A 14,137-nucleotide genomic window follows, 5' to 3' on the forward strand; every position below is an offset into this window, starting at 1 on the left:
GCCTGGATAACGTTATTAAACTGATTATTCGAGCCCCCACCAGTATATCTGTTGGAGGCTGTGTTGAGCATTTTAAACTATTTATTTTATAATTCTAAAAAGCCATATTGAGCCTTGAATACAAGCAAAAAGTAAAGAATCTGATGGATTAAAAGAAAAGTTAGAACTCTTTTGGTCTTGGACTTCATTATGAGTGAAAAGTATAGGCTACTCATTGTGTGAATGCTTCAAACCATTCACGTATTCCTGCTAATTTCTGTAAGTTTTTCGGCACATAAAAACTCAACCGCACTCTCAGCTCGTTCAGGAAATTACTGCTTGTACTTTTGGTTTATAGTTTTTGAAATATTGAGCCAAATATCCCCCATATGAAATAAATGAGAAATTTTTCAAACTCTTTAAAAACTTTGTGCTCTTTGAAACATTTTTTTCCAGTAATTTTTAAATTATGTGGCAATGAGTTGTTATACTACCTCACTTTGGTAATTTGGCATCTCCTGAGGTTTTTTATGTTAATTTTATCCAACATTTTAGCAACATACTGACGTTTTTTGGCTAATTTCTTATCTACTAAGGTTGTTAGGTTGTTTTTGAGTTTAGCGAGGAAGAGGCTAACGTTTTTGGCTAATTTGTCATCTACTTTTGAGTTTAGCTTATATTTTAATAACAGGCTAACATTTTAACTAATTTTACTGAGGATTTTTAAGCTATAATGGATTTTTGCTAGTATTTTAGTAATGTGCTAGCTTTTTAGGCTAATTTGGCATGTACTAAGGTTTTTTTGGGCTAATCTAGAGTTTGGCTCATATTCAAGCAACACAATTAATATTTTTGAAAAACTGGTATGTGTTGGGATTTTTTAAGCAAACTTACTAGTTGTTTCCAGAAATTTAGGCCTACTTCAGCGGGTTTTCCTAGTTCTTTAACAAAATTTCAAAATTTTCAGCAAATTTGTATTTTGCAAATAGCTTCTACATTTTCAGCAAATCCTTTCAGAAATTAGAGTAAATTGCTTCAGCATTTTTAGCCATCAGATTTAGCAAAAAGCATTCACACTAGTATTATTGCAAGTAATGCAACTTTTGTCATCTGTGGTTCTGAAATGGCCAAAAATGTCACACAAAGGAACCAATTTTGAGGTCAAAGGCTGGAGTTTTCAACTACTCTTCCTCAAGGTAAAAACAAAGTGACAGAGAGTTGGCGATGAGCTATAAACTGCAGTTGTCTCACTCTGCACATCAAGTGACTTGTACCGAACATGACACCATGCCACCTAGTGCGGGGATGCTAAACATTTGTTAGTGCATGTCCTTGCCTGCCTCTGTTTCTGTCATGGCCACTTGATTTTGCATGAGCCTCCTGCGTATGTGTGTTATTGTGTCAAAATGGCTAAAAAACGAAGGAGTGGAGTTTGACGGAGAAGCAGGTGTTTTCCCCTCATTACTCCCTGACAATGCCCCATCTGGTGAGGGGGGCGCCGCTGCCACTGACGCTTTGCCAATGCTTCACAGATGCTGACAGAAAAAAAAAAAAAATGGAAGAGGTTGGCAACTGGGGAATTGGTGGGGCAAATATTATCCTTGCCAAAACAACTGGGTCAAATGTGGAGAAGAATGGAATTAATAAGGACGGAATCTTCTCTAATGCATCAAACAGTTTAAAAAAATAAAAGCCAAAGGAAGATGTCATTATTTTTTATGCTAATGCTTTGTTTTGATGCTCCTTTGGTAGATTTTTTAAAAATCAAATAGAACTAACATGTCTGGTGGCAGATGAAAGACCAGAGCAGGGCTGTGAGCCACGGTGCGAGATACACACAGCAACCTGAGGGGGGCATCAAAGACACAGTTGAAACAGGAGGACTCAGGCCTTGGCGGTGGCCTGCATGGTAGCCTGTAAAACAAGATTAGGGAAGGGAAAATAAGAGATCTGGAAAGAGAAACAATTTTCATAATGGAGCAGCGCTCTCTGACTGGAAACACAATTATGGAAAACCTGCAGCCATGGCATGAGGATAAAGGTAAAAGGACCCTAAAGCGGGGGCTAATAGCTCTGTCTGCAGTTGAGCAGAAAATACTAGCCCATCCTCATCATATGTTTTAATTTTGGACCATTGTGAGCTGAATGAACTTGGGTTAGTTCACTGCAGTGCTGCTTCTGGATGCAAAAGCATTGTTTGGAAGTGAATCTTAATTTGAAGTAAGAAGTAATTTAGAAAACTAAAAATGCTTAATCCATAGGAACTTTTAAAAGTTTTTCTGTTATGGAACCATCCTGTATAAATAATTCTTCGTCGGGGTTTGCTGAGAGTTTTACACTGGACACCCTTCCTAACACAGCCCTGTATTTTTTCTGGGTTGGGGACAGGGACATAGACTCTGGCACTGTAAAATTGAAACATTGGACCAATGAACAAAAGTTCTGTAATTTTTTACTTTTAAATGATTAGTTTTCATCAAATTAAAACATTTAGTTGATAGTTTACTCAACTTAAACATTTAATTTGATAAAAACATATATCTTTAAATAGCAAATTAAATTAAATTTGTTAATTGATCCAATGTTTCACTTTTTACTGTGTATTTTAGGCAGTAGCATAACGAGTTTTGCCATTTTAGAATAAGGTCATTGCACCTCTTGGAAAACTGGTCTCCCATGTGTCAGTCCTGCTAGCTGAGTCAACTAGCTGTGTTTAAAACTTATAATCAACCTATTTATTAATAATTTCTTTACCATTAAGTCTTATCATTGTTCCCCAAAAGGTCTCGTAAAACCTCCTGTGATGGCTATAATCTCAAAAACTTGTATCCATTTAAATAATAACCAGCTCTGTGGTCTTGTGGTAGAGGGTCCACCCTGAGACTGGAAGGTCATGAGTTCAAATCCAGGCCGAGTCATACCAAAGACTAAAAATGGGACTCAATGCCTCCCAGCTTGACACTCAGCATTAAGAGATTGGATTGGATTGGAGGGGGGTGTTATACCACCAAATGTGTCCTCAACGCAGCTGTGTCTGCAGCTCACCACTCCCCCAGAGGATAGGTCAAATATGGAAAACAAATTTCACACAACTAGGGGACTCTAATTTTCTAATAGAAATATATATAATAGTTTAGCTTTCAGAAACCTTCCTTGTAACTTTTTTTTCTTTTACCTACCTTCTAATTTGCACAACCACTTTTTTTATTCCTACTTATGCAGATGAGCAGTAAACCTGTGCATGTAAGCTGGCTTTGTATTCTGGCCAATCTTAGTTCTTTTCATTTTCATGTTTAAGAAAAACAATACAAACCAAGAAAAAAAAAACATCTTTTTAGAAAGCTCTAGGCATCTTTACTTGAAAAACATAGGTAAGACTTCATAATAAGATTCTTTAACAAGCTTTATTAACACAATAACAAACATTATTAATGTAATTTTAGGTTTTTACTAAGACATATTAGCACAATATGCCTAATAAGGTTTATTAGCACACTTAGTAAGATTAATTAACATCTAAAGTGACACCATTGTCTACAAAGGCCATATTAATAAACGTAATAAATGCATTAACTATCTTTGTCAACATTATATTGAGTGTTTTGCAGCACCTCATCTAAAGTGTTACCAAAACATCCAATTTCTACGACATGAGAGGTGTTCTCTGGGTAAAATAATCTTATAGAAAGTCTAAAAAATGCTTTTTTATGGATGTTGTGTTGAATAAAAATGATAAATGAATGTAATTGTGATGTATTGCAGTGTAAATAATAATTTCTAATCAAATCTAAAGTTAAATGAATAGCCTCTTTTCATTCAGACATTCATTTTTCCCCACTTTACTCATCAGAACGTGATCAAATTGTTTTATTAATCCTAACTGAGCGACCAGATTTCATTTAACTATGCCCTCATTCCCTCTTCAATTCTCCAATTTTCCTCACTTGGCTTCAAAGCCCCCCGCCCCCCTCCACACGCTCCTGCTCTGCCATTGGTCAGAAAGACGCGTAAGCCCGCCCCATTGGCCAGCTTTAAGTACAATTACAATGAAGAATAACCAAGAAAAACCGGCCGGGCCGTCATATTTCGGCTCCACGGAAGGAGAGGCAGTGGGTGTGTTGTGTGAGTAACAGCCCTGCTATGTAAAGATCTGCTGTTGACGCTCTGAGCGCCGGGAGGAGGAGAAAAGAAAGAGAAAAAACAACCGCGCGCGCGCTCTCATTCACACACAGGTGCGCGGTCGCTGTAGGTCTGCGGGAGAGTGAACCTGCGGGTTCCCGAACACTCTGCGAAGAAGAGGAATACTCAACAAGACTAAGGAATACCAAGAATGGCCGCCTGGAACTACTGCGTCCCGGTCTCCATCATCCTGGTCGCCTGCCTGGTGAACACTGGTAAGGCTCGGACACATGAGTGAGTGAGTGTGATTGGAATCCGGAGAGCTGGTGCGGCGCGCGCTCCATGTGCAAGTTTCCCCCAAGTCTGCTGGAGGGGAAAGGCACGCGGGCCAGCACAGGTGAAGACTCAGAAAAAAAAAAAAAAAAAACTCAGCATACATGAGCCATCCGGGACCGGGGTCTTCCCATGCTCCGCTGACCCTCATGCGTCACAGCATTTTAATCGGGCTATTTTACTCCAGGATTAGCGCCAGAGCTGCTCCGCAGGACTGTGACAAAAAGTCTCATGTGCATAAATCCCCGCGCGCACAGCCCACGAGAGCGCATGACAAACGCCCGCAGTGGAGCAGATGCGTATCAGACACTACAGCCAGCGGCGGGAAGTGTTTGTTGTTGCTTCTTTATGCCGCAGCAGTGACAGGAAAAGACCTTTGAGACGTCCCTTTATCAGATAGTTTCATTTAACAATCCTATTACAGAGCCTTGTAATCGCTCCCGCAGAGCCCTGGCGGCTTTTATCCCCTCTGCTCACTGGGGCACCTCAGCCTGGGATGGTCCTGCATGCTGGAAACAGGGATGTGGAGCAACTTTTGCTTGCAAAACAAACCTGTCAAAGTGAGCATCCTCTGCAGGAGTGATGCTGCATCATCATCAGGGAAAGGGTTAAATGCTGGTCCGGAGTGTTGCCACAGCCAGTGATGATGGCTGGTCCTTGCTGCCTCACCGTTTGCTTGTATATTGATTTCCTCTCTGGAGAGCCTTTTCCTGTGCGTTTCTTTTTTTTTTCCCCATTTGTGTGTCTGCTCCAAGACAGTGGCTTTCTGATTTATATGCATGAGCTGTAGGCGTTGGTATGGCAGTCTAAATGGTGTACTGTGTGTGAGGGGATTGTGTGTGTTTGTCTGGGTGTCCGTTGATGAGGACATGTGCACGCGTGTGCTGATGTTGTTGTGTACAGTGCAGGGGTTTGGCTAAGCTGCAGGCACCCTCAGCTGGGGGTTGCTCACTGATCATTGCCATTAATCTAGGGCCTGACAGGGGCCTGGAGACAGCAGCCTGGGGAGGGGGGTGTTAAATGCACAAGGTGGACAGAGGAACGAGGCAGAGAAAGCTCTGTGAAAATGTTTCTGAAGTAGGTGCACACGTACCGTTTCTGCTCAGAAAGTATGGTCTCCTTTAGGTCGTTTTTCTTTACAGTTTTTGAGTAAAGGAAGAGTTGGAGGAGAGAAGTGGGGTTGGGTGGGTTGATGGTATCCCCGGATAGCTACGGAAAGAGGGATTGGATGAGCAGAATGAAAGGGTCATGTGAAAATGGCAAGGCTGGAAGACTTTGCCCTCTTTCATAGAATGAAGAGAGGGCTAGAAAGGAAGAAGAAAGGCAGACGGACTTCACAGTGTTTGACAGGGAGGCCTGAGGGACAGGCATACAGTCAGGGCTTAAAGACCCACTCCGACGAAAATAATGTTTTTGGTGTTTTTTTAAATATTTTTGTTGCATTTTTCTGATTATGGATGACATACTAAGAAAATTGTTGTAATTCAAGAGTAGACACAAAAATACAATTGGAAAAAGCTTGTAAATGTGACATAGAAGCTTCTACGGCAAGCAACAAGCTCCGCTGCAGTCTGATGCATCCACTTTCAGACAAATAGATCCATTAACATCTTCCTGGTCTGAGCTGGAATCTGGTTCAAAACTGTACGGATAGCTCCAATATGCTTATTGCTCTGAGAGGGGCTCTAAGCGGGAGAGAGTGAAAACAAGAGGGAGGCAACTCCGGGCCTCGAGGGCTGTAGTGTCTGCATGGTTTCCAGATATCCAAGCCCTACTCATGACTGATTGACACCTGGTTCAGGTGTGTCCAGCCAATTGGATGAGGTCACAGCAGGGTGTGTTGAAAACATGCAGGAATAGGCCTGGGGTAGACAATGGATGATGGGAAATGGGTACATGCTCACTCCGCACAAACAGTCCTGCCCACAACTCTGTAGTGAATTTCTAAGGGTGTATTCAGACTGGACACATTATGTGACCCAGAGTTGACTTCCCTCGATAATCCGGAACAAAGTTTCAGTCTGAAAATGCACAAGTGAACTCTGGTCCGGGACCAGGAACCGCTCTCGGATCCATCTTTCGAGGTAGTCTCAGTTCGTTTCCAATCAGACTGAACTTCGGTTCGCTCTGGGATTCTTCAGTCTGAATACACTCCGAGAGCGAAACAACTGAACCAAAACGGACACCGTAGCCAACCATTAGCAGAGAACCCTGGCAAAGCAATGCAACAGCAGCTCATTAAAATGTAGTCAGATAAATACAGGCTAATTAAAACAACTCTTAACGTGATACACATTTTCTCGACAATGTATATGTCCCAAACACCGTACCTCCTCCTAACCCTGGCGTCCCGATAACCATCTTGCAGCAGGCCTCATCTGTACCAAAGTAGCAGAAAAAGTGTTGAACCTGGCCTAATACAAACGTTCAAAATTGATCAGCTAAATAAAATGTTTGTATAAGTAACTAGACCTGGCAAGGATTGCAAACCATAGCGCCTCCATCTTCCTCTTAATGTTTTGACCACCCCATAACTGAAAAGATCTTTAGTCACATGGTTTTGTTTACAAGCGTTGGTCCGGAACAGAAATCCCCGGTAGAACCCAGTCTGAATACAAACTAATGGTTTAGGGCTCGATCTGGTACAAATTAAGCAGACCTAGTCCAGTTCAAATCTTTTTTTCAACTGTGAAAACCCCCTAGTCTTCTTAGTCTCACTGACCATGTGCTCCTGCATTGGTCCATGAGCAGGTGGAGGGGATGGGCGGAGTTATCCAGGATTTTTTTCTTAAGCATCCTTCTTTCTACTGCTGGGCAATATGCCGATACATATTGTGTCATTTGTCTTCTATCATTTCCATTGTTTTTATTTGTTTATTTTTATTGCTGAACTTTTGTGCAAAAATGTGCTTTCATACTGAGAAACTTGAAACTGTTGTACACTTTAAAAAATGTTTGTCATTTGTGACAATTCACTTTCAAGTTACTGGAAACAATTAAATCAGAGAAAAGTAAGTAATTACATTTTTGTCAATTTTTTTCATAGAAATTTTCTTTATTGTGGTACATCGTGATATTTATCGTTATTACGATATGAAATAATTTATATCGTGATACACAATTTTTTACAATATCGCCTAACACTACGTCTCTCATTACTGTCTCTAAGAAGTCCAGCTTCACTCCCACCACACCCCCTGTCTTGCAGATCCGTTTATTTTACCTGTTAGCATCTGTAACCCTCAGTCTGCAGCGGTAGCAGTATTCTGATTCTGATTAACTACTGCCGGTCTGCAGAAACCATGTCCTTAAAAAACATACATATATATTTTTTTCTAAAACACTTTTAAAATACCTCAGAAGTTGGAGGCTATGTGGAGCCGGACAAACTTCCCCGTCACGTAAAGTAACAAATGGAGTCAACCCCACCTCACTTTGACCACCTTTAATCACTTCCCTCCATCAACCCTCTTCTTACACCTCATTCCCATGCCTCTCCAATGCCTCCATTACCACCTGTCTTCTCACCGTGTGCTTTAAATCACCTCCATTTGTTTATTTCGAATGTGTGTAATGAGAGCCACCCGTTTGAGCTTGTTCCCCTTCATGCTGTTTAGACCTTGGCTTTGGCTCTCCTGGTTGAAAAATGGCAGCAATTGGGCGTACTTGTGGGAGGAGATTTGAATACCAATTATAGCTGGTGTATGGGTGCGAACGTGCACGCACACGCGCGCGGGGAAGCCGCGCATAAATCAATGTCACAGTGAGTCACAGATCGCAGGCTTGGCGTGACGACACAAACATCAAGGGAAACGCTGCGGGTTCACAACCTAAAAACGTGTAGGCACGCCTGTGTACTTTAGTTTCTTTGGAACATTAATTATTAAAAGATTTGTTAAAACTGCTGGTTACAGGGATCTAGAGCTTTAAAACAATAAATGAGCTTGTTTCACCTCAGAGTTGAGATTTTTTGCTAGACTCGCTGTTGGATTGCTTTCTTTTTTTCCTCTAAAGCATCTAAAGGTTTATCCTTTGATCCTTACTTTGCAGGGTAATTCATCTTCAAAATAAAATGAACTCGTCACCAATTTAATTAAGACGAAACCATGTTTCTGTCTCCTCTGCCATCTGCCGGTGCGCTGTGTAAATGAGCTCAATCAGATTCCAGTGCCACAATGATATAGATTTTTCTTTCTTCTGTCCTCTGCCTTTTGCAAGTCTAAATATCCGGATAACCTGAGCTTGGCAGACGGTGCAGACACGCCAGTCCGCAGACAAAAACGCACAAAAAAGCAGCAGAAATTAGCCTTTTGTTTTGTGTTACGCCCCCTGCTGCTGTTGTGCACAACCTTGTTTGATCAACTGATGCAGTCCTAAAGGGTCCTGACAGGGTGGCCCACTATCTGAGCTGAGCAACTGCCTCTGCTTAAGCTCCATAAACAAATTGTGTAGCTTCGGGGGGGAGTCACAACAGAAAGAGTTACGAGGCTTTTTGTGGCCTGTTTTCATTCTCCTCTGGGCTTGGTGAATGCATTACTCAGCGGGAGAAAGTCACTCCTAATTTTTTTTTGTACCACTGATGTGTTTCACAGTGATTATACCTTAATCTGCCCCCAGTCTCTGTTTTGAACTTCTGCTGTCTCGAGGATCTCAATAACCTCCTTCAGCACTACAGTGAGGCGAGAGTGGGGCACTTATTTTTATATTGACACAAATGCTTCTAGCCTAACTCATAATCGTTTAAGCCTTAAGTGACAGGTACTTCACACTAACTTTTTCAGTCAAACTGTATTTTTATTAAATTTTCACAAAAGTTTGAATCTTTTTCTTTTCCTTCCTGCTTCTCCCTTCTGGGGTCGCCACATCGAATCAGCTTCCTTTATCCATCCTCTATTCTGCCAACGTCATGTCTTCGTTCACTCTATCTTTTTGCTACAAATCACAATATCATCTGCAAACATCACAGTCCGTGGTGATTCCTGTCTCACCTCATCTGTCAGCCTGTACATTACCATTGCAGACAGGAAGGGATTCAGAGCTGATCTAACTTCTCAAATTCGATTTGTGCTTCTACTTTCTTGAGAAGAAGTGAAAGATGTTTCAGGAAATCTCTGTAAATCTGGGTCTCTGATTTCAGTGACTACATCATAAAAAGGGGAAATTAGACACGAGTCCATTTAGCTCCATCCCATCCACCCTGCTGTTTTGGTTCATGCTTTGTGCTCATGAAAAGGTTCATGTTCACGTAAAATATGATGCATGGTGATTGAAAGGGTCACACAAAGACACCAATTGGCAATTGAATCCTTATTTCTCATTTGACCATTTGATTAATTCTCCATTAGTGAAACTTTCTATCAATCTAATCAGCCTTGCGCTAATGTAGAAACACTCTTTATGGCTGCCACCTCATCTCCTCGCCATTACTATTCCCCAGACAGTGCTACTTGTGATTATCATAATGGTGATCTATGTCGTCCTTACGTGTCGCTCTCTGTGAACAACTGGCGGTTCACCAACTTTGCTACTCAAGTTTTTTAATGCAGAGTGCTGTGCCAAGGGCATCACGTCCATTTGCTGGCGTCCGAAGGCTGCCAATCAATCCAGTGCTCCTAAGTACATCAGATCAGTGCAAAAGCAGCCGGTCAGGGTGCAGCTCTCCATCATGTGACCCCCATATCCCCTGAGCCAGCAGCTTTTCTCCAGCTGTGGACCCTCCACACTGTACGTTTGTGTTTGCCATGAAACTTTGACATCAGCGTACTGCTTTTTGGTTCAGCACAAAGGCGGTTGCTATTTATTCCTTCTACTAGGGTACAAAGTGTACTCATGTCAAAGGCAGTCAATGCTGAATTGTGGCGGGGTGAGAGGGGACGCCAATTCTAAAGAAGCTCGAAAGCACCAGCGCCATGGGGTGAACATTCTTTGCTATTGGTGACACCGTTTCCATGAGTAGGAGTAAATATTTCTGCCTCCTGCTTGGCCGTGGGCTTGTTTAACACCCTCTCTAAATGCTGTGACACCTGTCTCCACGGCTCCTGCAGGGCACAGGACTAACATGGTTAGACAGCAGCCTCCGGTTACGCCAGTAACCAAGGTGATTATCCCCACTCAGGTGGTGCGGCGGAACCCTCGCCGGCCGTGATTGGACTAGAGAAGCTGAATGAGCTGAAAAGGGCAGGGGAGTAAAATTGAGAAGCTGAAAGCGGCGCGCTTTGCCAGTGCGGAGGCTAATGCACATCTGGAAGACTTAATATAGATACGAGAAGAGGGAAGGATGGCTGCTAATGATGGGCTCATTCAGAAGTAAGAAGGGTCACAGAAAAGTTTGGTGAAACTGTGAGGTTGGGCGTGGAGGCTGCCAATGAGATTCCATTTCTCTCTTGGTGTGGGTGGTCCATGTGCTCAGGGGAGGCTAGTTGATGAAGAGTGACCAGGCTTAGCTGGGGCACTGGGAGGCTGATGGGGTCACGGAAGGAAAGTGAAAGCGTCATGGTGACAGAGGGTGAGAAGGCTGGCTGCACACTGTATAAAAAGAATAAAGGGAAGAAAAAAATGAAAAGAGGGAAAGCACCAGGGGCATGTGTCACAGACCAGTGGAGCAGAGGAGGAAGTCAGGAGGAGAGGAGTCCAGCAAACAAGTGGATGATTGCAGGATTTGAGCTTTAAAAGGAAAAGTGCTGAAAAAACATGAGAGAAAGAAGACCACGTTTGTGGTAGAAAGTGACTGACTGGTTTCTATGGCAAAAAAATGAGAGAAAAGATGGAGCAGTGGCATTAGGAAGCTGTGCCCAAAGCAGAAAAATACATGGTGTTTGAGTGCGAAGGGGATAGAGGTGAGTAGGAGGTAGAGCAGACTTAGAGAGATGGATGGTGGCATACAACGATAAAGACGGAGAAAGGGCAAGCACTGTGTAGGTGACCACACCTGAGGGACAAGATGTCATGATTGATGGTATCAAGGCTTACACTTGGACTGTCACACCTACACACAAACTTGGATCCAGGCAAAAGAAAAAAAAAAGTCTTGAAATGTCTCCCACTGCCTTTCACGGCCAGTACTCCTACTTTTAGAAAAGCTGCACAGTCCTTCAACGCTGAGAATTAAACACCCACGCATACACCAGGCTGTTCATCTCTCTGCCATTTAAACTCCTTTTTCATATCATCACCATTAATAGATTTGCTTTGAAGAGATTGTCGGATACTGGAAATTGCCAGTCAAGGCAGTTCACAATCTGCTGGGAAATCAGATGGAGATTTTTAGAGCGGCGGACGCAACAATGCCAAAGAGGTCTCAAGTGACTTTTCTATCTGGGAAAACTCTTAAAATGTCTCTCCAACAAGTGCAGCAAATCCAGTCCAGCTATTACCATGCCAGACAAAGATAAAGTGGCTACAACAAATGCTCAGTGTGACAATTTCCCCAACTTTTTTAATCAAACATATTTCAACTTTGATCATATTTTTGAATCTTCACTATATACTCAAAGCACTACTTGAAAAGATTTTGCAAAAAGACGTCCATGTATTTTTGTGTGCAGAGAGGTCTTATTGCTAGACTTCTCTTACAGCACTCTTGATTACAATAAATCAAGGAACAATTGTGCTCGGTGAGTCAAGCTACCACCCACTGAGACAGGAAGTTTTTTTGAAGGAGTTAAAGTTTTCTCCAATTACCTTTGAACTTTGTATTTATGGACAACGCTGCTGCCATTTAGTTTGCCCAGGTTCAACCCAAAATGTCGTGCTACTTTCGATTGGTGGCTCATATAACCATCCACCCATTTTACAAGCCCAATGAATCCTTTTTGGGGTTGTAGGGATGCTGGAGGCTATCTTTGCTACTGTTGGGGGAGGTGGGGTACACCGTGGTGTACACAGTGGTCCCCAACCCCTGGGTCACTTGGTACCGGGCTGCAGACAGGAAAAAAAGAAATAGCTGTGATAACAGAATAATTTCCGTTTAGTTTATTTTCTGATCTTGAAGGAAGTTTTATTTTGGAAAATAGCTGGATTCTGTTCATAACATTTGTCTTGGTCACATGACTTAAAGCAGCTACCTGATTGGCTAACTGGATTGCTAGCTAAAAAGCTAAGAAAAACCAAACAACAAAACCTATTTTTAAAGTTTCTTTTGGGAGAAAAGAAACCAGAGAAGAGCCTCCGACTTCAAAGAACAATGAAGTTGCTTTTTACAGACAAACCCGGAAGTCTTTCTCAACATAGAGAATTATTGGGACTGTTTTGTTCTCATGTAGCAGAAGCCGCTCCGGCTAATATGCGGCAGAGTATTGACTGTTTCACACAAAGATAATAAAGTTGGAGACAGAGTGGATTCATGTTTATATCATATTTTGAAAATACCCGTTTTCTGATGTCATTTTATTTTGCTTTATAAGTTGGATGCGGCTTAAGCAAGCGTCTAGTTGCTAGCATCCACTTTGACGTTAAAGGGAAAATCTTCGTCACAATGTTCAAACCAGCTGTAAACATTTTACAGAGAATGAAGAGTCAATCAAATAAAGTTGCTTATTTGTGGAAACTTGTAAAAGGGACATTTTAGAATTTTTCTACAGTAAGGCTGAATTAGGAAGGCCTCCGTTCAAGAACTTTAGTACAGAAAATGTCCCTTTGTGTTGAAAAAAATAGCCAATGAATGAGGATTTATGTAAAGACAAAATGTGATCAACCTTTTTGCCCTAAATATCATTGGATCCTGGATTGAGTGTTAAAATGTCATTCTATGGGGAAAAAAAAATCATGTGATGTTTCCATGACGAAATGACTCCTACAAATCAACCTCTTTGATTCATTGAGTCTTCTTCATTGGTAATATATATATATATATATATATATATATATATATAAACATTTTCAGACTACATTACTTGTAGTAGCATTTTATTTTCTAAATAGATTTTAAGAAACTGGAAACTTAAAAAGCCAACTTCTGTCCAGTTTGGACCGATCCGTTAAAATATAGTCTAATTTAAACCAGTCCGTGGCCTGAAAAAAGTTGGGAACCACTTCCCTACATGGTTTGCCACACACACGTTCACACCTAGAGACAATTTAAATTTCAACGCTTCATCTGAAACTGGAGTTCCGGGAGAAAATCCAGACATGCACAAAGAGAGAAAGCACTGAAAGGACCATAGTGGGATTTGAACTAGGACGTCCATGCTGTGAGGCAAGAGTGTTGGCCACCACCATTGCCCAGCTCTCAAGTATATCCAAAAGTTTCAAAATCAAGGGACCAACAGAAGAAAATGCATTGATTGGCATAGTTGATCAGATTAGACTAAACAGTCTTTTAATACTATTTCACTTTCCCAAGAAACTCTCAGACTTATCAGTCGTGTTGAAATGGCATCCAAGACTTACAGAGTTGTTTCCCTGTGGTCTTTTTCCAATTTGTCTGAAGTAATGTTGATGTAGTAACCACACAAGGCGTTAAAAGCTGCTTGTGGTGCTTTATTTTGAAAATTGAGCGGATTCTTTGTGTCATTATCGTGCCAATTTTCTGCCAGCTTGACTCGCGGACTGACACAGTTCTGCCAGCTGCAATAATGGCTTCAGTCAAACAGCTTTGCAGCCTTTTGTTGTAGAGGCTGAAAAATGAACCGTTTTGAATAACTCTGGCTGGACTTGTCTATCACTTAGTTTAAAAACAAATCCTTCAAACTAAAAAAAAAAACAAAAA

General features: G+C 41.6%; 1 protein-coding gene across 1 annotated transcript in view; it reads left to right on the forward strand.

Moving 5' to 3' along the window:
- The first annotated feature begins 4,006 nt into the window (after positions 1-4,006).
- The window catches only part of cadm4 (cell adhesion molecule 4), a 221,148-nt gene continuing 211,017 nt past the window's right edge, over positions 4,007-14,137 (forward strand). The window contains exons 1-2 of the mRNA XM_024268263.2: positions 4,007-4,101; positions 4,212-4,373. Coding sequence (XP_024124031.1) covers positions 4,310-4,373 — 64 coding nt within the window. The 5' untranslated portion in view covers positions 4,007-4,101; positions 4,212-4,309. The remainder of the gene's footprint in view (positions 4,102-4,211; positions 4,374-14,137) is intronic.

This window comes from Oryzias melastigma, linkage group LG16 (assembly GCF_002922805.2).
Source record: "Oryzias melastigma strain HK-1 linkage group LG16, ASM292280v2, whole genome shotgun sequence".
NCBI lineage: Eukaryota > Metazoa > Chordata > Actinopteri > Beloniformes > Adrianichthyidae > Oryzias > Oryzias melastigma.